Source organism: Oryx dammah, unplaced genomic scaffold, assembly GCF_014754425.2.
Source record: "Oryx dammah isolate SB20612 unplaced genomic scaffold, SCBI_Odam_1.1 HiC_scaffold_21, whole genome shotgun sequence".
In the NCBI taxonomy this organism is placed as follows: domain Eukaryota; kingdom Metazoa; phylum Chordata; class Mammalia; order Artiodactyla; family Bovidae; genus Oryx; species Oryx dammah.
In genome coordinates this window covers 51,439,300-51,460,694 of record NW_024070205.1, presented here as the reverse complement: position 1 = coordinate 51,460,694, position 21,395 = coordinate 51,439,300, and the positions used below count along the sequence as shown (strand labels likewise).

At 39.8% G+C, this 21,395-nt stretch overlaps 1 protein-coding gene across 1 annotated transcript; it reads right to left on the bottom strand.

Moving 5' to 3' along the window:
* Positions 1-5,124: 5,124 nt before the first annotated feature.
* On the bottom strand, positions 5,125-20,717 carry SDE2 (SDE2 telomere maintenance homolog). Its single transcript, XM_040263661.1, has 7 exons — positions 20,523-20,717; positions 14,976-15,093; positions 13,441-13,552; positions 12,941-13,110; positions 12,029-12,143; positions 8,522-9,026; positions 5,125-5,585 (listed from the first exon to the last, which is right to left on the bottom strand). The coding sequence occupies exons 1-7, from the start codon at positions 20,640-20,642 to the stop codon at positions 5,364-5,366; spliced, it is 1,362 nt and encodes a 453-aa protein (XP_040119595.1). The 5' UTR covers positions 20,643-20,717; the 3' UTR covers positions 5,125-5,363.
* Positions 20,718-21,395: the final 678 nt, after the last annotated feature.

The window sequence follows — 21,395 nt, the reverse complement described above, 5'->3', positions numbered from 1 at the left end:
ATTCACACATGATTTATTCACACCTGGTAGAGTGAAAGCTGAAGTGAAATATGGGAATCCCAGGATCAGAAAGGACAGAGCCTGGTCAAATCAGGCCAGCTGCCTTCTATTTGCCATTTATCTGTGTCACCTCACCTCGGAGCGGGTTCCCTTCCTGCCCTTGCTCTTGCTCACATTCGTTGGTGACCAGCGCCCTCTACTGGCAACAGGAAAAAGTCTTTCTTCCTCCACAAATTGGCAGCGTTTTGTTGCTTGGCAGGTGCTGAGCAACAGAATCCTTTTCCGTAGGGTTGCCCTTCCTGCCCTGACTTCAGCTATTCAAAACATTTGATAAAATATAAAAATATTTGATAAAATATAAAGGTATTTTATTTTGATAAAATATTCAGTTCCATTTTCCACAACAACCTTCAAAGGCACAAGTCTACAAGCAAAGGTTTCAAAGGATACGCCATGCAATACCCTGATGGATGGCAAAAATACCTGGAATTGTTTGTTTCATAAAACACATCATATTAGGAAAGTAGTACATTCATTCATTCGGTAAATATTTTTTGAGCAGCTTCTATGTACCAGGCTTTAGCAAAACAAATATTTCTGCCCTGATGGAGCTTATCTCTATGGTAAGTGGTGGGGAGGGGGGAGGAACAACATATAATAAACAAGCAAAATATATAGCATGAAATTGGTACTATGGAAAAGAACAGGCAGGAAAGAAAGATAGGGATGTCTGTGGGGGGAGGAATAGCTGCTATTTTAAATTAGAGAAGTGAAAGGCACACCTGTGGACAACCAGAGATAGAATGTTCCAGAGAGAAAGAAGTGAGTGCAGAACTGTGGAAGCAGAGTGTCTTTGGTGGATTCAGTTTGTCCAAGCAATAGCAAGGAGGCTGCCTTGGCTGAGATGGAGCAAGGCAGGAGTAGACAAGGTCAGAGCCGGGTGAGGGCGTAGACTGTGAAAGGGTTGCCAGGGATTGTAAGTAAGCCCTTGGGCTTTTTAGTCAGAGGCTGATGGAGCTCTAAATAAATGAGTGATATCATTTGGGGTGCACACCCCCAAATATTTTACTGATAGATGCACACAATTAACAATGTTCAGAAACTGTAGGTCTGCAGAAGAAACCCTTAAGATGAGCCCACTGTTTCCTTTCACAGAGGCCCACAGTTGCAGGAGGTAATGTGAGCTGTCTGGAAAGATGAGAACCTCAACAGGCAGAGACCTGGCAGGCCTCCCTAGACTGTCATTCCTATCCTGGAAGTGTAGCAAGTGATCTAGTTGTAAACTGAGATATCCAAGCCCTGGGGGCCTTCTCAGTACTGAATGCCCGTTTTCATTATTTGTCTACACTCCCAATTCCTCACTTCTTTTCCTTACTACTTGTGAAGGAAAGGAGACCTGAATCTGACTTCTCCCCAGAAACAGGTCGACAGATGGCTGAGAGTGAGGGCCTAAGTGACACAGGGCCACCTCCTCCAGGTGCTAGTTCAGACCCACAAGGAGCGTCATGAAGCTGAACAGTTGGCATCTTACTGATTTTGATCAGAGGCAGCCTAGAGTTGTTAACATCTGCTATAAAATCATTGAACTTTCTGGGAGGCACTTTTGGTTTAGAAAATCCACTAACAGAGACTGGTTCAGGGTGGTCAACTGAGGTCACACACTGAACCCCTTCTTGCCAATCCCCACGGAAGTGATTAATACAAGGAAGCTCTGTAGTATGAGAAATGAGGGGAAAGGTTAGTACCTCAAAATCAAACTGTGAGCAAGGAAGTAAAACTGAGTCAGAGAAAGGCAAATTCATAATCTCACTTATATGTGGAACCCTACAGAGAAAATCAAACTCATTAAAAAAGAGGTTACCAGAGGTGGAGGGTGGGGAAGGGAGAACTGGAGGAAGATAGTTAAAAGGTACATACTTTTAGGATTAAAAAGTACTAGGCTGTGATGACCTATGTAAGAAAAGAATCTTTAAAAAAATGAATATATGTGTATGTATAACTGAATCTCTGCTGTACACACGAAACACATTTAAATCAAGTGGTACGTAGGAAAGTTAAGAGAGTAAATCCTAAGAGTTCTCATCACGAGAGTATTTTTCCATTTTTCTTTTTATTGGGTATATTTGAGAAGACACATGTTAGTTAAAACTATCGTGGTCATCATTTCACAAAATATGTAAATCAAATCATCATGCTGTATTGTCTTCAACTTAAACAGTGATGTATGTCAATTATCTCTCAATCAAGCAGGCGGGAAAAAGATCAAGCCATTGAAATGAACCCTAACAGAAGCCCATTACCATCCCACACGTGCACCAGTGAAAGCTGGACAAACCACAGCCACAGATCTCTCAGGACAGTCAGTCTCTGTGCGTTGTGAACCTCCTTACTTCCTTCAATGCTCCAAGGGACAATTTCAGAATTATGTTTTTTTTTTTTACTTTGCCAGTGAAGATGTACATGCTGTGGGGAACAGGGTGAGAGCTGCTCACACTTCCACCCTAAATGAAGCAGAGCACAGCTTGAACTGGCAACTGAAGGGCAGAACCATGCCAATCAGGAAAGGGGCACTGAGCAGCCAACTTCATGTTGCCACAACAGAAAGGAAAGTCTCTGGACACGGCTGCCCAAATCTCACACACATGCAAGAACCTCTAATCTGACAAAGTAAATCTTCCACTAAATCTAAACTCTCCCCTTTCCCTTTTGAGTGTGCTTTTTAAGATTTGCACAGGGGACTTCCCTGGTGGTCCGGTGGCTAAGAATCCACACTCCCAATGCAGGAGGCCCGAGTTGGGTCCTTGGTCAGGTAACTAGATCCCACACGCCACAACTAAAGATCCTGCATACCACAACAAAGATCAAACTGTCACAACTAAGAACTGGTCACAGTCAGATAAATATTTAAAATATATATTTGCACAGGTACCCATGTAATTTGAAGAAAAATGATTTCAGCTACCCGAGCCAAAAAAAACCACCACGAATAAATACCCTTCAGATCCCCTGGTAAAGAACATCATTGACCGATGGTCCCATTGGCTGCCTCTCTGGATCCATAGATCCACCCCAACCTTCACTTCCATGGGACTCTTTCTGGCCGACGGGTGCAGTGGGAGAGTAAGGCAGGCCCGTTCAGCGAGATGCTGGATTCCACAGATGACTGTGGCTTGAGAACTCTCCATATGCTTGGCCCAACCTTCCTTGGACTGCAGTCCGAGATTCTTCCTACCTAACCCTCCTTTGTTCCTTCTCCTTCTATGGTAATCAAACCAACACCTGAAGCTTCTCCCCTGCTTTCTCCTACACCAGTTCCCAGCCCCCAATAAATCTCCTGTTTAGCTAATCCTATCCTAGAAGATCTAAATGTAGGCACATGCAGACACACTAAAACACTGAAAAAGTATAAGGAAATCAATTTGAGGAATTAGAGGAAAGGTGCCCTTATGAAAGAGAAACGGAAAACATAGAAGACCCCAAAGCATACACATACCAAGTTTCAAGAGAACATATTTAAAAACAGAAGCAAGTAAGCATGGACTAATCTGAAAGTAAGAAAGATTTTCTAAGGGAAAAGCCTAATTGTTTACAAATACAAGAGTGGTAAACAGCAGATTGGATAAGGCAAAAATCAGGTTCCATGGAAACACAGAATAAAGGCAATAATCAAATAACAGGAAAATAATGGTGTAAAATTAAAAGGCCAGTCTTTAGACTGCAAAAAAGTTACCTAATACTAAGAAATATTAAGGAAGAGACCATACCTAAAAATAACATGGTGACATTTTAAAATTTAAAGCATAAAGAAAAAGCAGTATCTATTCAAGGAAAAAAATTCACATTAAGAAACGCAAAATCAGAATCAAAAGCTTCTCTACTGCAATATTATACCCCAGAAAACAATAGCAAATATCTATTGTTTTTAAAGAAGACTGTAAACTAGGATTTGATATCCAGTCAAGGTATCACATATGCAAAAGTAACAGAAAAACACTGCCAGATATGTGAGGGTTCAGAAAGTACACCATCCACCCACTCTTTACTGAAAAACATAAAAAGGCAATTCCCTGGCAGTCCCATGATCTGGATTCTGCACTTTCACTGCCGAGGGCCTGGGTTTCAATCCCTGGTCTGGGAACTAAGATCCTACAGCCATGAGGCACAGCCAAAAATAAATAAATAAATAATGATAAAAATGGAAAACAAAAACTTGCAAAGCTATGTACACTCCCATATTAATTGCAGCGTTATTTATAATAGCCAAGATATGAAAACAACCGAAGTACCCATAAATGGATGACTAATGAACAACATATGCGATGCAGTATTATTCAGCCACTAACAAAGAATTAAATTTTGCCATTTTCAGAATATGAATGAATCCTGAGGGCACTTTGCTCAGTGAATTAAGCAAGATACAGACAAATACTGTATGACCTCTCTTACATGTGGAATCTAAAAAAAAAGAATTTTTTTTTTTTTTTAAACTCCCCAACTTCATAGATACAGAGAAATGACTGATGGTTGTCAGAGGCAGGGAGTACAGGGTGGGAGAAATGGGTAAACTACTTTTTTTTAGTTTAAATAAATTGAACTTTTAAAATTTGCTAATTAGACAACATACTTCTAGGTAATCCATGGGTCAAAGAAGACTTCACAAGAAAGTTAGAAAGTATTTAAAATTGAATGAAAATGAAAATATATCAAAAATTCTGAGATGGAGTCAAAACAGTGCTTCAAGAAAAACTCAGCTTTAAATATTTACACTAGACGAAGTCTAGTCAGAGACTTGGTATGTACCTTAAGAAGAAAAACAAAAAAGACCAAAGTAAACCCAAGCAAAGTAGAAGAAAGGATAAAGAGCAGAAATCAGTGAAATTAAAAACAATTAAGAAAAAGCAACAAAGCCAAAAGGTGATTCTTTGAGAACAGATCAACAAACAATAAACTTCTACCTAGACTGATCAGGAAAAACAGAAATTACCAGTATGAGAATGAAAAAGAAATTACCACTACAGCGCCTACAGATATTAAAAGACAGAAAAGACTGTATTATGAATAATCTTATGTCCACAAATCTTTGAAAGTACAACTTATCTAAAAGACACAAAATGAAACCCAAACTCTGAATAGCCCTATATTTATTTTAAAAATGAGCTATAAAAAAGCTTCCCACAAAAAATCTTTAGGCTCAGATGGTTTCACAATTAATTCCATTAATCTAATAATGAAAAAGAGGATAGTTAGAACCGGATTATTAAAAAGTCACCTTTAATAGCAAAAGGAATAATGTTCAAGAGTCAACATTATACAGGTTATAAGCACTAGACTATAAAGAAACAGAAAATCAGCTGTGATGAAATTCACTTCTTCTTCCCTTTTGAAGGCTTGGCAAATAAAGCTGGATCTATCTGCTCCTTTGCCAGTCCTTTGACAGAGAAGAGCCTCGCTGCCCGCTCCTGGAGAGTGCCCCCACACTTCAGTCCCCGGGCCATGAGTTCACACTTGAGCTTCTCCAAGCCCAGCAACTCCATTTCTGCAACAGAACTGATTGCCAGTAAATCTAAAGTTTCCTGACTGATATCCTGAGAAAAAGAAAAAAAAAAGAGAAATTTTAAGTAAGTCCATTCCTTTGTCTCTTATTAAAACTTTCTTCAACTGTCACTGACATCCTATTTTTCAAGAAAATTTTCATTTAATATGCCATATCTTACTGCTGAATGCTAATAATCATGTTATTCTATACATGTTCTCAATTCAAGTAAACATTCATTTTTTTATCTATATGTTTAGAAATAGGTATTCAGAACAACAAAAGTTATAAGATTCCAGAACAGATAAATCTTAATATGTATGAACATAACTTTTCTTTTCTGACTCATCCAGTAAAAATTCAAACAGCAAAACATACTTCACTTACCTCACCCACCCTTCCCACTATGACTGGAGAAAAAAAGCAGCATCCTATAAAGGTTCACTTTAATGAGAATCCTATGCCTAAGAATCTACTGATATTAAGCCCATCATCTTTTTAAAAAATATTTGGCTGCATCAAGTCTTAGTTGTCACACATGGGACCTTCATCATTGTGGCGTGAGGGATCTAGTTCCCTGACCAGGGATGGAATCCAGGCCCCTGCCGTGGGAGAGTGGAGTCTTAGCCACTGAACCACCAGGGGAAGTTCCCTAACCCCAAAATCTTAAGCTTTCTATTGTAATCAAATAATCATGATTGTTAAAGTTCTTACTTAAATAACCTGACAAATTTAAATGTTCAAAAGACCTGCAAATGTTCTATCAACCAAGTAACTTTATAGACTTACACAAAATTAAATACTCTTAATGATGGATGCTCTGCCAGGAATGAAAGTCTTCATCTAGGGTTTTTGGTTTTTTTTTTTTTTTTTTTTGCTGCACTGGGTCTTTGTTGCAGCACATCTGCTTTCTCTAGTTGTGGTGCCAAAGGCTTAGTTGCCCTCACGCATGTGGGTTCTTAGTTCCCCAACCAGGGACTGAACCCACGTCCCCTGCATTGGAAGGGAGATTCTTAACCACTGGACCACCAGGGAAGTCCCTCACCTAGGAGGTTTTTTTATTTAGGAGTTTTTTTAAAAACATATTCAGTTCAGTTCAGTCGCTCAGTCAGGTCTGACTCTTTGCGACCCCATGGACTGCAGCATGCCAGGCTTCCCTGTCCATCACCAACTCCCAGAGCTTGCTCAAACTCATATCCATCAAATCAGTGATGCCATCCAACCATCTCATCCTCTGTTGTCCCCTTCTCCCGCCTTCAATCTTTCCCAGCATCAGCGTTTTTTTCAAATGAGTCAGTTCTTTGCATCAGGTGGCCAAAGTATTGGAACTTCAGCTTCAGCATCAGTCCTTCCAGTGAATATTCAGGACTGATTTCCTTTAGGATGGACTGGTTGGATCTCTTTGCAGTCCAAGGAATTCTCAAGAGCCTTCTCCAACACCACAGTTCAAAAGCATCAATTCTTTGGTGCTCAGCTTTCTTTATGGTCCAACTTTCACATCCATACATGACTACTGGAAAAAGCACAGCTTTGCCTAGACAGACCGTTGTCGGCATATTCAAAGGATAATAATTCTCTCAGTTAAGTTGTTTTTAAAAAAATATTGAACAGCTCTATAGATAAATTCTTTATCTTTCTAGTTGATCTCTCTCTTTTTTTTTTAAGGTTATTTTGTTAGATTTCTAGAGTGAATTTTGACTTCTTTATACATGGCCAAATCCTAACCCCCCATGTGTTTTTGGAGAATCACACATGGCTGCACAGAGTTATTATGAATACAACAGCTACAACTACATCAAGAACAAAATTTCCACAGTTAAAAGCTCAAAGATTAAAAGTCAAATCAGATTTTACTCTAATTTCCTTTTTCATTTTTCTAAGACTTTGCTCAGGATAAACTCCTAGCATATATGAGTTACGTAAAAGCTGAACATTCTTTTAACTCCAGAGATGGTGTGAAGGTCAATTTAAAGCCCTTAGCTCAAAAAATTTCACTATCTCCCCTAGAAAGAGCAATATATGCATTTCTGCTTATTTCCTGGGAGTAGGGAAGGTGCTTTAAATAAATAATGGTAAGCTTTTGTTTATCAAAGGAAGCCAAGTTAGGTTTCATCTGTCCTAAAAAGGAAATCATTAGACTGAAAAATAAAAGTTAAAGATTTTTGCTGGAAGTCAGTCCATTGAAGATAGTAAATAACTATTTAAGGGAAAGCATGCATAATGAAAATAAGTTTTTAGAAAGCTGAGTGTAAGGCTTAAGGTTTAATGATAAATTTAAAAGGAACTGCTCCTCTTCTGCAGGAAAGGTCTTCACATCCAACTGACAACTGTGTTCAAACAGTAACTCACCTGAGAAAGAAAAACTAACAAGAAATGTAGTGATAGGAAAATGAGCACATTTCATCATATCTAAAAGTGACATCTATCATAATATGCCTTACTACTGCCTGTATTATTAAGAACAAATCATATCAAGCAAACTGTAATGTGATATATATCCAAACTCAGAGATATTAAAATGTGAAAAATGTGCATCTTAGAATTGATGAAATATAGAACCAAGGACACCACCTACTGGCAAAATAATACCAATTCCACAGCTTAAAAACAAAAAATCCAAGGATTTTTCTTTTGGGGGGTAGCCTAGGGGGTAGATACGACAAGCTTCACTATCATCGCCTTCTGATTATTAAACAAGCCTTTCACTAAGCAGCTGATGGGGAAGAGCACGTGTTTTCATTTTAATGACCTACTACAGAGATTAAATTGACTTGGCTTTAACATGGAAGTCAACATGCTCAGTGTTATGTGGCAGCCTGGAGGAGAGGAGGGTTAGTGGGGGAATGCATACACGTATAGGGATGCTTGAGTCCCTTTGTTGCTCTCCTGAATTTACCAAAACTGTTAATCGAGGATACCCCAATACAAAATAAAAGGTTTAAGGAAAAAAAACTGACTTGGCTTTAGACATCGACTCTTAAAACTTACCACGTTTCCTGACTGGCTGGCCTCCAGCTCGGCAACAGCAATGTTTTGCCTATCTTCTCTAGGCGCTCCCTTGGCAGCTCTTTCCCCATCAGTCACTTCTTTTGTTTCTTGCTCCGTATGCTGTCCAACTCCAGCTGCTTCCTTTTCTAAGGGTTCTTTACCCTCTGCCTCCTTTTTCTCCTGGGTGTTCTCTGTTTCTACAGCCCTCTTCCTTTCCATGTACTCCTGGGTAGGTGTCTCCCCCAGCTCAGCACACAAGTCTTCTGAAATACTGTTCCCAGAGTCAGTCAAAGGGCTCTGTAGTTCTTCTGGTGATCTACAGTCTGTACTCAATACTCTTGCCTGCTGAGAACTACTGGGAATTTCAGCTGCCCTGTCAATACCACCACAGCCATTTTGAGAAACATGAAAGCTCATTCCAGAAGTACTCGGTGCTTCTTCACTGTCGTCATCAGAGTTCTCAGAGCTGGACCCCTCTGCAGTCCCTAGTCCTTCCATGCCCATCCTATCAGAAAGAAACAGAAAGATTTAATGCCATTTACAGCTTCAATTTAAAAAAAAATAGAGAGAGAGAGAGTTGCAGTTAGTCCAGGAAACAGACTCTGAATAAGGATATCTGCTAGCTTGAGATGGAGATGGAGAGTAGGTAAGTTTCAGAACAAGATATCCCAAAGGTATAAACAGAAGGGAAAAAAAATTTCTGTGAGACTGAGAGCAACATTCCAAAGATCCTAAGGATCTCTCTTTAAAACATGTGACTCTCTTTAATTGATTTTGCTTAAAGCCTTTTTCCTAATATTGTATGAATTTTAACTGTTGGAAATTAGATAAAATAACGAACAGTTAAAAGAAAATCCAGTTATTCATAATCACCCCAAACTGCAAACTACCCAAATGCCTAACAACTAAAGAATGGATAAACAGGTTGTGGTACAGCCATACCAGGAAACAACACTTGGCAGTAGAAAGGAATGAACACAGCCCTTCCTATAACAATGAAGGGCTGTGTCTTCTGGGACTGTGTATGTTAATCCACCTCTTGGAACTAAATGTAATCTGCTACTTAGTCACTGAAATGCTGAAGACAGGATTAAGAGGCAGGCTGACGGGAAGGGCTCTTGGCTAATATCTCCATTATCTAAAAGACAGTTTTAAGTTATAACCATGGGTCTGTATGTGCATTTTTGTAAGGTACCTATGTTTATTGTAGACAAGGTACACTATTTTACAACACCGAGGCTTTCTAGATGTCCAGAGGTGACAATGTACGATAAAAAGTAGAGCTGCTGAATTAACCAATCTGTAAATATTTTTGTTATAACTGATTAAACAAACAAAACAAAAAACACCTTGAACATGGATTAAACCGTCTCTGAGGAATATACTCCAGGACTTGTTCATTTAGGATGGCAGCACAGGAACAGAAGGAAGGGAGGGATGTACGTGGATGTGTTCATATTTATATTTTGATGATAACCATTGATGTGTGGAGCACAAGCTGGAATCAAGATTGCCAGTAGAAATATCATAACCTCAGATATGCAGATGATATCACCCTTATGGCAGAAAGCAAAGAAGAACTACAGAGCCTCTTGATGAAAGTGCAAGAGGAGAGTGAAAAAGTTGGCTTAAAACTCAACATTCAGAAAACTAAGATCATGGCATCTGGTCCCATCACTTCATGGCAAATAGATGGGGAAATAATGGAAACTGTGACAGACTTTATTTTCTGGGGCTCCAAAATCACTGCAGATGGTGACTGCAGCCATGAAATTAAAAGACGCTTACTCCTTGGAAGAAAAGTTATGACCAACCTAGACAGCGTATTTAAAAGCAGAGACATTACTTTGTCAACAAAGGTCCATCTGGTCAAAGCTATGGTTTTTCCAGTAGTCAGGTATGGATGTGAGAGTTGGACTATAAAGAAAGCTGAGCACCGAAGAATTGATGCTTTTGAACTCTGGTGTTGGAGAAGACTCTTGAGAGTCCCTTGGACTACAAGGAGATCCAACCAGTCCATCCTAAAGGAAAGCAGTCCTGAATATTCATTGGAAGGACTGATGCAGAAGGTGAAACTCTTAATACTTTGGCCACCTGATAGGAAGAACTGACTCATCTGAAAAGACCCTGACGCTGGGAAAGGTTGAAGACAGGAGGAGAAGGGGACAACAGAGGATGAGATGGTTGGATGGCATCACCGATTCAATGGATATGAGTTTGAGTAGGCTCCAGGAGTTGGTGATCGACAAGGAAACCTGGTGTGCTGCAGCCCATGGGGTCACAAAGAGTCAGACATGACTGAGCGACTGCACTGAACTGATTGATGTGTGTGCATCTCTTGGCTGTATTACAGGAACGCATTGTTAAGTAATTCTGTGGAAACATACCTCGTTGCTAATACTTTAATAGTTTAGATCTGATAACGAATGCTCTTAGAAGCATTAAAAAAAAAAAAAAAACAGAAAGAGACACAAAAAGCTATATGACATTCTAGAAAAAAAGAAACCATAGGAACAAACATCAGGCTAGTGATCAATGGTTGACAAGGGTGGAGGTGGGGGAAGGAAAATTAACTACAAAAGGACACAAGAGAATTTCTGAGGCGACAAAAATATTCTACAGCCTGATTTTGGTGATGCTTACATAATTATGTATTATAAACTTTTCAAAACTTGAAGAACTGTTCAAAAAGGGTGAATTTTACTGTATATAAATTATATATCAATAAACCTGGCTTAAAAAAAGAGACCCACAGGAAATACCATTACATTTTCTCTCAGGAACATTTAATTTCCATTCCAGAAAGAACACAAAAAATTCTATGCTGGACTGTGTTAAATAGTGTTTAGTTAACAATTACCTTTCTATCCACAAACAGGAAGCCAACAAACAAGACAAGATCCAACTCAACTTATCATCATCTAGAACCTGGCCCAAGAGAACTAAGCTGGTAACCAGAGGACCAACTGGGAAGGGAGGAGGAACTAAGAGTAAAAGGGTTAAGAAAAAGTACTGCTATGCTTTTCACCCACAAGCGCAAAAGTGATGAAGAGAGGTCTGGAAAGGTGACCGAAGACCTCAGTGATGACTATGAAAAACCAGAGAAAACAGGACAACTTGGAAACTAAAGTCATGGCTTCCCCCTGGAATTCTGAAAGTTACCTCTTTCAACATCTAATAGTAAGTCAGGTATAAAGCTATTTTTTTGTGTGATTTTTCACTGAAGGCAAACAAACTGTCCCTTAGATTCTATTAATGGCACTTATGGCAGAAACCATTACTAATGTGTATAATGTGAGAATCACTGAAACCTGATCTGAAATACTCTGGAAAATTTCTGAGCTTCCATTAGACTTTACTTAAAAGTGTGTTTATACCAGATAAGACAAGGAAGAAATATAGTAGGTAAGTTTCAGAACAAGATATTCTAGAGGGATAAACAGAAAGAAAAAAATATTTTTCTTCAGTCCTCAAAGATCTATTTGGAATGAAAATGAACGTACTTACCAAAAGCATTTCCTTTTCCCTGTACTGGCTCCTCCGTCTGTTTTTGATTTGTTTGGCCGTTTCCGACTCTCACCAATTTCTGCCGATACCATCTTGCTAGAGGCAGCCTGCATGCCTAGCCACAAATTTTAACAACTCAGTTTCTACTATCAGGACTAAGTTTAATTAAAGAATTTATAAATAAACTGGATTGAAAAAAGAGCTGCAATCTAAAGCTCTAGATTTAAATTTCTCAGCATACCAAAATTTAATCCAGTTAAAATGAGACTAATCTTAAATTTACAGATTTAAAATAACCATTTTGGCTCTTAAACCAGATTTTTAAAGCACTATGTCCAATTTGTAACTTTGAAGCTTACAGATCCATTCCTAACACTTCTCAAACCTAACAGTCGACCCCCTTATGCCCCTTATGCATCCCCTTATTTGTATACAGCTATCTTTCCCCTATTATGTTATAACCCTTTTGATGGAAAAGACTCCTCCTTATCCAACTGAATGCACTGAGTCCTAGCATAATGCTTTTGATGCTAAAACATAAAAGCTAAGAATAATCATTCCCATTAAAAACCATTTAATAAAAAGGGGACCTAAAACTGAAAGCAAATATGTGGGAGTCTTGGTACCTCCTGAAGACTTAGCTTATTCCCAGGAAGCACAAAAAGCATTCTTACCTGGGGCCCATGAGCCCCCAGAGCTGAGGGATCAACTATGTCAAATGTTGTGTGGATATGTGGGCTTTTCCCCTCCATGTAGTAAGGCATACTGTGTTCATTACTGAGTGGAGAAATTTCATAGCTTCATCAGATTCTCGTAAGTCTATAACCTAAGAAGGGTCAAGAATTGCCCTTGGTGTGGAACAGCTGGCTTCCAGGATGCCTGCGGATGGCACAAAGGAACCCTCCTCCTCACCTTTGAGGACGGAATCCTCCAGGCGCTCGGCCATCTCATGGCACTGCTGCTGGTAGTCGGGGCTGGAGAAGCAGTGCCTGGGTTCTGCAAGCTTCCGCTGCAGTCGTTCCAGGCGCTTTTGCTCCTTTTCAGCTTCTCGCTCGGCTTGTTGTTTTACCCATTCAGCCATTCTGGGGATGGGAAAGAGGAGACGTAACTAAATGGCTAAACTATACACACATACTTTTATATAGGTAACACCCCACCTATACAAATTATTGCACTCTTATTCACACTGTGATAGTCCCTCAGAAAGGTGTGCCATGCTTACCAGTATACTATTATGGACTTGACTAAACCCAAAGATAATTATTCAGTCATGAAAAAGGTTAAGCCTGGTAACAACAAATTAGAGCATAAGTATTTTAAGTTTACATTTCTGATATGCGTGGTGTGTGTGTGCCATCACTAATGACAGAAAACTATGTCTCTTTAAAAAACAAAACAGGTGGGCATCTTACGCTTTTTCATGATTGACATCTCGTAATCTCCTTCCACTGAGATCCCGGCAAGCCTCTCGATTGGTTGTCTTTTCAATCTGAGCACCGAGTGCTCGGAGCATTGAGCCAAAACCTAAACAAATGTATTTGGAGAAAGCAGGTTAAAAAGTATTCAAAGATGGTCAGTTCTAATGAGGTGGATGAAACTGGACCCTATTATATAGAGTGAAGTAAGTCAGAAAGAAAAACACTAATACAGTATATTAACACATATATATGGAATTTAGAAAGATGGTAATGATGACCCTATATACAAGATAGCAAAAAAGACACAGATAGAACAGACTTTTGGACTCTGTGGGAGAAGGCGAGGGTGGGGTGATTTGAGAGAATAGTACTGAAACATGTATATTAGCATATGTGAAATAGATGACCAGTCCAAGTTCGATGCGTGAAAGAGAGCACTCAAAGCCAGTGCACTGGGACCACCCAGAGGGATGGGATCAGGAGAGGGGGACACATGTATACCCGTGGCTGATTCATGTCAATGTATGGCAAAAACCACCACAATACTGTAGAGTAATTAGCCTCCAATTAAAATAAATAAATAATTTTTTTTAAGTATTCAAGAATAGATAGAAGCTGAACTTGTGAAAAGAGTACTATTATATTATAAGATTATCATAAGAGTAAAGGTGATCTCTACTTTCTTTTCTCTTTTAAAGGAAATGCACATCAAGATTCTAACCCAGGTAGCAAAGGTAAGAATACTGATAAACATGATTCAATCTTGTGCTTTTCACTCTTTCTCTTATTTTAGAAGCCTATACCTAGTACAGAAATCCCCAAATTCCACAATTAAGAATTTTACAAATTATATGATGAGATTTTGCAATAAAGCAATTTTAATCTGTCACTAGCTGACACAAAAAGCTTCATATTGATAGAATTTCAAACAGCAGGATGACTGTAATCTGAGATGTTAGTTCTTTGAAAACCAAACTGAGTCACCACAGATTTTGAGAAAGCCTAAAAGTTATATGTTAGTCCATCAGGAGAAATACCAAGAATTGTTCATATTCAGTTTTTGCTCTTTTAGTTTGTTTTCTCTCTAAAATGAGTTACTACAACCAGGACCTTAATCTACCTCAATCTGTAAACAGCTGTATTTCATAAAGTGACGTCAGACTTCCCGTGGAACTAGAATAACCAAACAAAATGCTGAGAACAGCAAAAGGAGATTTGATTGTTCTAACACTCATCAGCAAACTGGACAGAACAGCCATCACCTCTCCATCTAATTCTCCCCAAAGACTGAGAGCCTAGGGTGCCTAAGAGTGATCTGGCTGGGCTAGAGAAGGTGGGAATTTTATCATACTGTATCTTCCCCAAAAAGAATAAAAGAGAAAATATTCAAAACTAGGTAAATTAACAAAGGACTTCATAAGACAAATCAAGGCTGGTATACTACAGATTCCAAGGAGTTTGTTAATTTAATACATCTGGCCACAGAATGCAAATATATTACTACTAAGCCATCAACATTCACATCCTACCTCCTTTTCCACCACGAAGTCTGGGTTCCAAACTATAAACAGCTCCATGCTGCACTGTGTCACTGGTGTTAACAAGTGATCCATTGCACTTCACAAAGAAGCATTCCACTGGAACAACCTAGAGACAAATGAGGGGTTCTTTCAATGCTGTTTATGAGACAAGTTTTTTTGCAGGAAGGGACCTAGCTTATTTTTTATTATTTCAGTTACAAGGAGTCAGTAGATATGATAAATTAATATCTGCTGAATTGAAAAAAAATGAAAACCACTAAAAGAAAAAAGTCATTTTATATGATGTATTCTAGGTACAACTTTTTCCTAATACCTACCTAATCATGATATAAAGAACTTTTTGCCTCTTGGGTGAAAATTAAAACTGCTCTTTTTCGTTCTCTAATAGGAAATAGGAGTCAAGGTGGAAGATTACAGGGGCTCAGATCTACTAACTCTGACAGTCCCATTTCCTCTGACTTAAAAATAATACCAAGTTGAACACTGAGTGGTCCCAAATTTAAAAGTGACATCTTGAAAAGTGTAGACAGGGATAAGAAGAGGGGAGAGGAGGAGACAAAAATATGGTTTTTAATACACTTACATAAGCTTTAACAGTTTTAGAATCAGCTGGCAGTTGGTAATTAATCTCTTCTGCCAGCGTCTCCCTGAGTTCCAGCCAATCTCTGAAGAAACCCACATACCCCCCCAAACCCACTCTATGTATTTCAAAAAAATTCTCAGATGAAGTGATGAAAAGAAAATATAAATACCGTAAGGTTTTCTAAACAAGTTTCTTTTTTTTTAGCCTCAACACTTGGCATGCAGAATCTTGGCTCTCAACCAGAGATCAAACCCACACCCTCTGCAGTGGAAGCTCAGAGTCTTAACCACTGGACTGCCAGGAAAGTCCCTAAACAAGTTTCTGATGCCATATAATAACACAACAGAGGAGTATTCTCCAAAGTTATATGGAACTTATAGGAGGTTGACAATTAAATCTGCAACGTGAAGAATAAAGAGATCTAAATACAAATAGAAAGGAAAAAAGCATTTCCGGCATCTTCCTGAAGTGGAAACTATGAACATTCATTCATTCTGAGGCACACCACACAGCTATTTCAACGGGACCCATTCCTTCACTCAGCTGCCTACTATGAGCATGGCACTTTTCAAGTGTTGGAATACTACCATGAATACCATAGTGAACGCAAATCCTGCCTCATGATGCTTATATTCTAGTGGGGGAAGACAAATTATGAACAAACATATATTACATTTGATAAAATTATGCAACTGACAAATTATATATTATGTCAAGGGGTGAAATGCAGGGTAAAGGGGATTAAGATATGTGGATAGGTGTGGTCCTAATCTAGTTAATATATATGGTCAGTCAGAGAAAGCAGAGAATTTAAGAAAGTGAGAGAATAAGCCATATGGTTGTCTGGGGGAACGGCATTCCAGAGGCAACAGCAAACCCAAAGACTGCAACACAGATGAGCTTAGAGTATTCAAGGAAGAGCAACACAGCCGACATGGCTGGAATGAAGTACGCAAAGGGGAGTGATAAGGCCTTCAAAACCACTGTAAGGGTTCTGGATGGCACTCTGAATAAAACTATTGTAGAGTTTTGAACAAACTGAGATCAGAGTCATGCTTTTCAAGGATCACTCTGTTAAACTGTAAAAATAAGACTACAGAAGCAGAGAGATCATTGGGATAATCCAGGTGAGACATTTCTATGTGTACCAGGGCAGTAGCGGCAGAATAGAAGAGAAATGTGAGATTCTGAGGACACTCTGAACGAAAATGCCAGTGCTCTAGTGACGGGAGTGTGCTCAGTAGAGAAATTAAGATTCCAAAAGTTTGGTTTGACAAATGGAAAAATAGAGTTGGCACCTATTAAGAGGGAAAAGGAAATTTGAAAGAGAAAATCAGTCTCGTTTCGGATATTTTACTGTGAGATGTTTATTACACAAGCAGATGGAGATGCCGAGCAGACCAGGTGTTATACAAGTCTGGAGTTTGGGGAAGAAGTCTGTGCTGAAGATTTACACTTGAAAGCTATCAGCACACTGATGGTACTGAAAGCCGTGAGTATGGACGAAACCACTGGGATGAGGAAGGCGTTCCTCCAACATGAGAGCTCAGGGTATGAGGACGAAGCAGCGAGAGAGACTGGAAAGGAGAGGCCAGTGAGATGGAAGAGAACTGAGGGTGTCATATGCACAAGTGAGAGAAGTGTAAGGGGGGAATGGTCAACTGTGCAAACTGAGGCTGAGAGGCCAAGCAAGATGAAAACTGATCGCTGGATACTGCCACACAGAAGATACTGACCAGCATGACACAGAGCTGGTGAAGTGATGGGAACAGAAAAGCTGAACTAGAGTGGGTTCTAAAGGAGCAGAAATTATGTTCAAGCATATTTTTTTAAATCAAGAAAATCGGAGAAAATAAAGCGATTGCTGGAAGGGATGTGGGCTCCTGTTTGCACACTGGTAGGAATGATCCAGGAAAAAGGGAAAACACTGGAAAATACAGGGGAGAAAGCACTAATGCCGAATAAGTCTTTCAGTAGGTGAGAACGAGGGGTTACTCTACAAAGTAGAAGATAACTGCAAATTACTTGTAAAATAATGACAGTTCATCCACAGTAACACACAAGAAGGCTGAATATACAGCAGGTACCTACCAGAGCACTGCTGTGGGGAGAGGAAAATTCTGTCCTTACTGCTTGAATACAGTTTGTCCTTGAGATGGAATAAGTCTTAGAGATTTAAAGAGAGAGGATGTGAGAGAGTAATCCAGGAGAGTGAAAAAGTGATGAACTGAGCAGTGCCTCTCAATCATTTTCATACCACGGTAAACACAAATAATATCTGGATGACACCCTGGGGAGTGTGAGCAAAGTTACTAAGGATGGGTTGAGATTCTGGGCACACCCATGTTCTGTCCAGCTGCCCAAGGGCTAGCGGGATCAATATTCTCAGCAGTCCTGCAATACAGTGGATTTCTCTAATCCAAATGCAATTACAATAGAATTGCCAAGCAGCACTAAGGCTGGTGTATGTGAATTTGTCGTGAGACTGATTAGTTCCCCTACCAGAGTCACTGCCTAGATGCCACTCAAAACAGGTGGAGAGCTGGATTTAGACTGACTGGCATTTTTCCCAGGCAAATATAGTACCAGGAGAGAGGAAGGGAACTCAGGCCATATACAATGATGTGATTAACATGAAGGATGATACTTGTCTATAAAATCCTGTTTACTTTAAAAAGCTGCAAAATTAAATGAGACAAGTAATATACCTTCTATATATTTAATGTTTATAAATTAAGAGCCACTTTAGTTTAATATTTTGTATATCCAATGAGTATGGTATTTCTAAAATCCTAAATAACTTCAGAAAACTTTAATATGAAGGCAGAAAGATTATACATCATACTTCATTTCTGAACAGAACCGCTTGTTTAGTCAGACAACTGATTACCAAAATTGCATTTTTCTACTTAAGATTCTTGTCAATTTTCTAGTAGGAAAAAAAAAACAAAAACAAAGAAAATTTATAATCAGTTTAACTGTTTTTAACCTTTATAAGGCATATCGAACACAAAGTATTATATGTGTCTTGGGCCAATCAGCCAAGGCCACCAGAGAAAAACAAAATCAAATTTCTTGACTCACTACAAGAGAGGGACTGCACACCAGAGGAATCATGAGGTGTCTCACCAACAAATAAAAACATACAGTTATAGGATTGGGGGCTAGGATGGAATTCAGATAAAATTTAAATGAAACAATGTTTTAAAAGGCTCACAATAAAGCAGGGCTGTGTGTAACAGGGACAATACCAGGTCTAGACTGTGAAGGAGATCCAGGCTCCTGTTTCCTCGGAAACTACAAAGCTAAGATAAATGTGCAATGTTGTATCTAGAAACCCCTTAATTTGAGGCTCTGCCCCTGGAAATCAAGACTGCTTCTCTACATCAAAGAAACTTATTAGATTCTCAAGGCAAGAGTGGGATGCTTCTTACTGATACAACTTCAAACAGCAGTTTATTCTTATAATCTATGATTTTCAAGGTAAGGTTTCGAAAAGAATGAAAAAGAAGTAGACTTTCAAGGAAATCATTTTTGATATTTCACCACTACAACATGTCCTTAAGAGAAACACTTTATATTGACTTTGCAGCTGGCTCTATCTATGTCTGTTATCCCAGCCTAATGAACAGCTGGGCTGATTTTTCACTTCTTCAGGGAGAACTAACACCAACTTTATCATGTGTCAGATTAGTTTTATTTTAAAAGGCACAGGTGTGAAACTGCACTATATATTTATTCTAGTATCTCATCAAATGCCCTTTTATAAGTTTTGTGGTTTTGTTCATATTTATTATGGCCATGCTTCTTAAGTATATGACTGAATTCATTCATTCATATTTATTACTTATTTTAAATTTTTTCCAAGACTCCTCATAATTAAGGTCTAAATTTTTCTGGTCCCACTTTGGATGAACTGTCAATGAGTTTGAAAACTGTACTCATGGCAATAAGAGTTATTTTCAAAGATATTAAAATCCAAATATTTTGGGAAATATTTCCCCATTCAGATGGCAAACTGATGGAAACTGTCAGTTCTGACAGCAGTTAAACTGTACTGAAGTATAGGAAGAAAACAGGAAACTGAAAAACTACACGATTGGCAAATAGACATTGCTTCTTCATGGAACCAGTCCAAGTAAAGATGTGGTTTAGACTGCAGTGTTAACATGTGTTAAGCTCATAAATTACAACCAGAGAAAGTCTAGGGAAACACGGAAGAGGTGTGCTTATAAAGAAAAATAGAGTAAGAGGTCAAATGTCAAAATTAAAATTAGATTCAAGGAGAGCATCTAATTCTTTAAATAACATAACAGGTTTAATGTCTTATAGTTGGTAAAAGCTTGCTTACGTCATAATTAAGTAAACTACACATGTGTAACTTTATAAGTTTTTGAAAAATACGCCTGGACAAATAAGAACATCGTATGATTAATGAAATCGTCTAAATGACAAGGCCCCAAGTTCATGCTCTCGACAGGGCCTATGTGAGTGCTTGGCCACGACCAGTGACCAGAAGGATCCATTTCGTTCCCAATCATCCTTTGGATATGACATACTTCTCTAGGTTGGAGCTAACAGGGCTGTGTTATCAATGGACAAAAATGCACGTCACATAACCGTAGAGTGAACGTAAGGAAGTGAGCCTTAAAAATCATCTGGGCCAAATGCCTCCTTTACGGATGAAGAGAATAATACCAAAGGGTCTGTTAGTCCAGACTGAGGGCCGGACTAAAGCGCCTGTGAGCAGAAGGGTTTTTCTCCCTTCTCTGGGACAAAACCATCACAAAACAAGAGCGACAGAAGCCCTCATTATCAGTTTGAAACTGAGGAACCCTCAGCCTCAAAAATTGAAAACCCCCCAAAATAGACCCCCCCGACACACGCTCACCGCACCTATTCCTGCCCCTGACCTCCTCTGTCCTCTTCTTTCCAGGAACCACAAACCTCACCTGATCTTCGCAGTGTCGACAGATAAAATCTCGTACGGAGCACGGGGCCGAACTACACCACACCGCCTTGCACCCGAAGCCGGGGCCCCGAAGCCACACCAGGGCCGCCGTCTCCGCCATCTCACCCAGTAGCGGAACCTCGACACTCCCAGGAGCGCTAAGAGCCACCACCCAACCGGCGTATCTTGATGACGTAAGCTCGTTCACCCAGCGCCCCGCCCCTCACGTTTTTGCCCGCCCCTCCCCTCCCCTGGGGACAGTCACGTGACCTGAAGCAGCCGAGCAAAGCTGACTGGGGGAGGGGAACAGGAAGGGCCTGGCAGAGGCCGATAAGAAGGCAGCGCACCCGGGCGAGGCGTTGCTAAGAGAAGTTGCTAGGGCGGGGCTCTAGGGACTCTCTATAAAAGGCTGGCGCGGGGTTAGGTTTCCGGCGTTCTGGCTATAAGCGATAAGGAGGTAACTGAGTACTTCCTTGTGCCTCAAGCTTTGGACCTTTCTCTCCTATCTGTATAGTTATTTTTGGGTCACAGGGAATCGTGGCCTCAGAAGGCGCTAATCCCTGGGGGCTTGAGAAGGGAAGCTGCAGTAGCGGAAGCGGTTTTGGGGGGCTGCTTCCTCGGCTCTGGGGAGCTCCCCCACTCTAGGGGCAAGGGAAACGGAGGTGGGGAGGTTTCTAAACAACAGCTCTGGGCGGGTTTTTCCTCCAGGTTTACCAAGCCTTCTCTTCCTTTGCGGAAACTGCCAACCTCACGGTTTCTGCCAGCCACGCTCAGTTTATTCGTATTTCCGCCTGTTTGCGCTCTGCGTTATCTTCACTTCAGCTCGGTTTTCAAAATATTTCACAGCAAGTGGGCCCTTGTGAAAGGCAGTGGC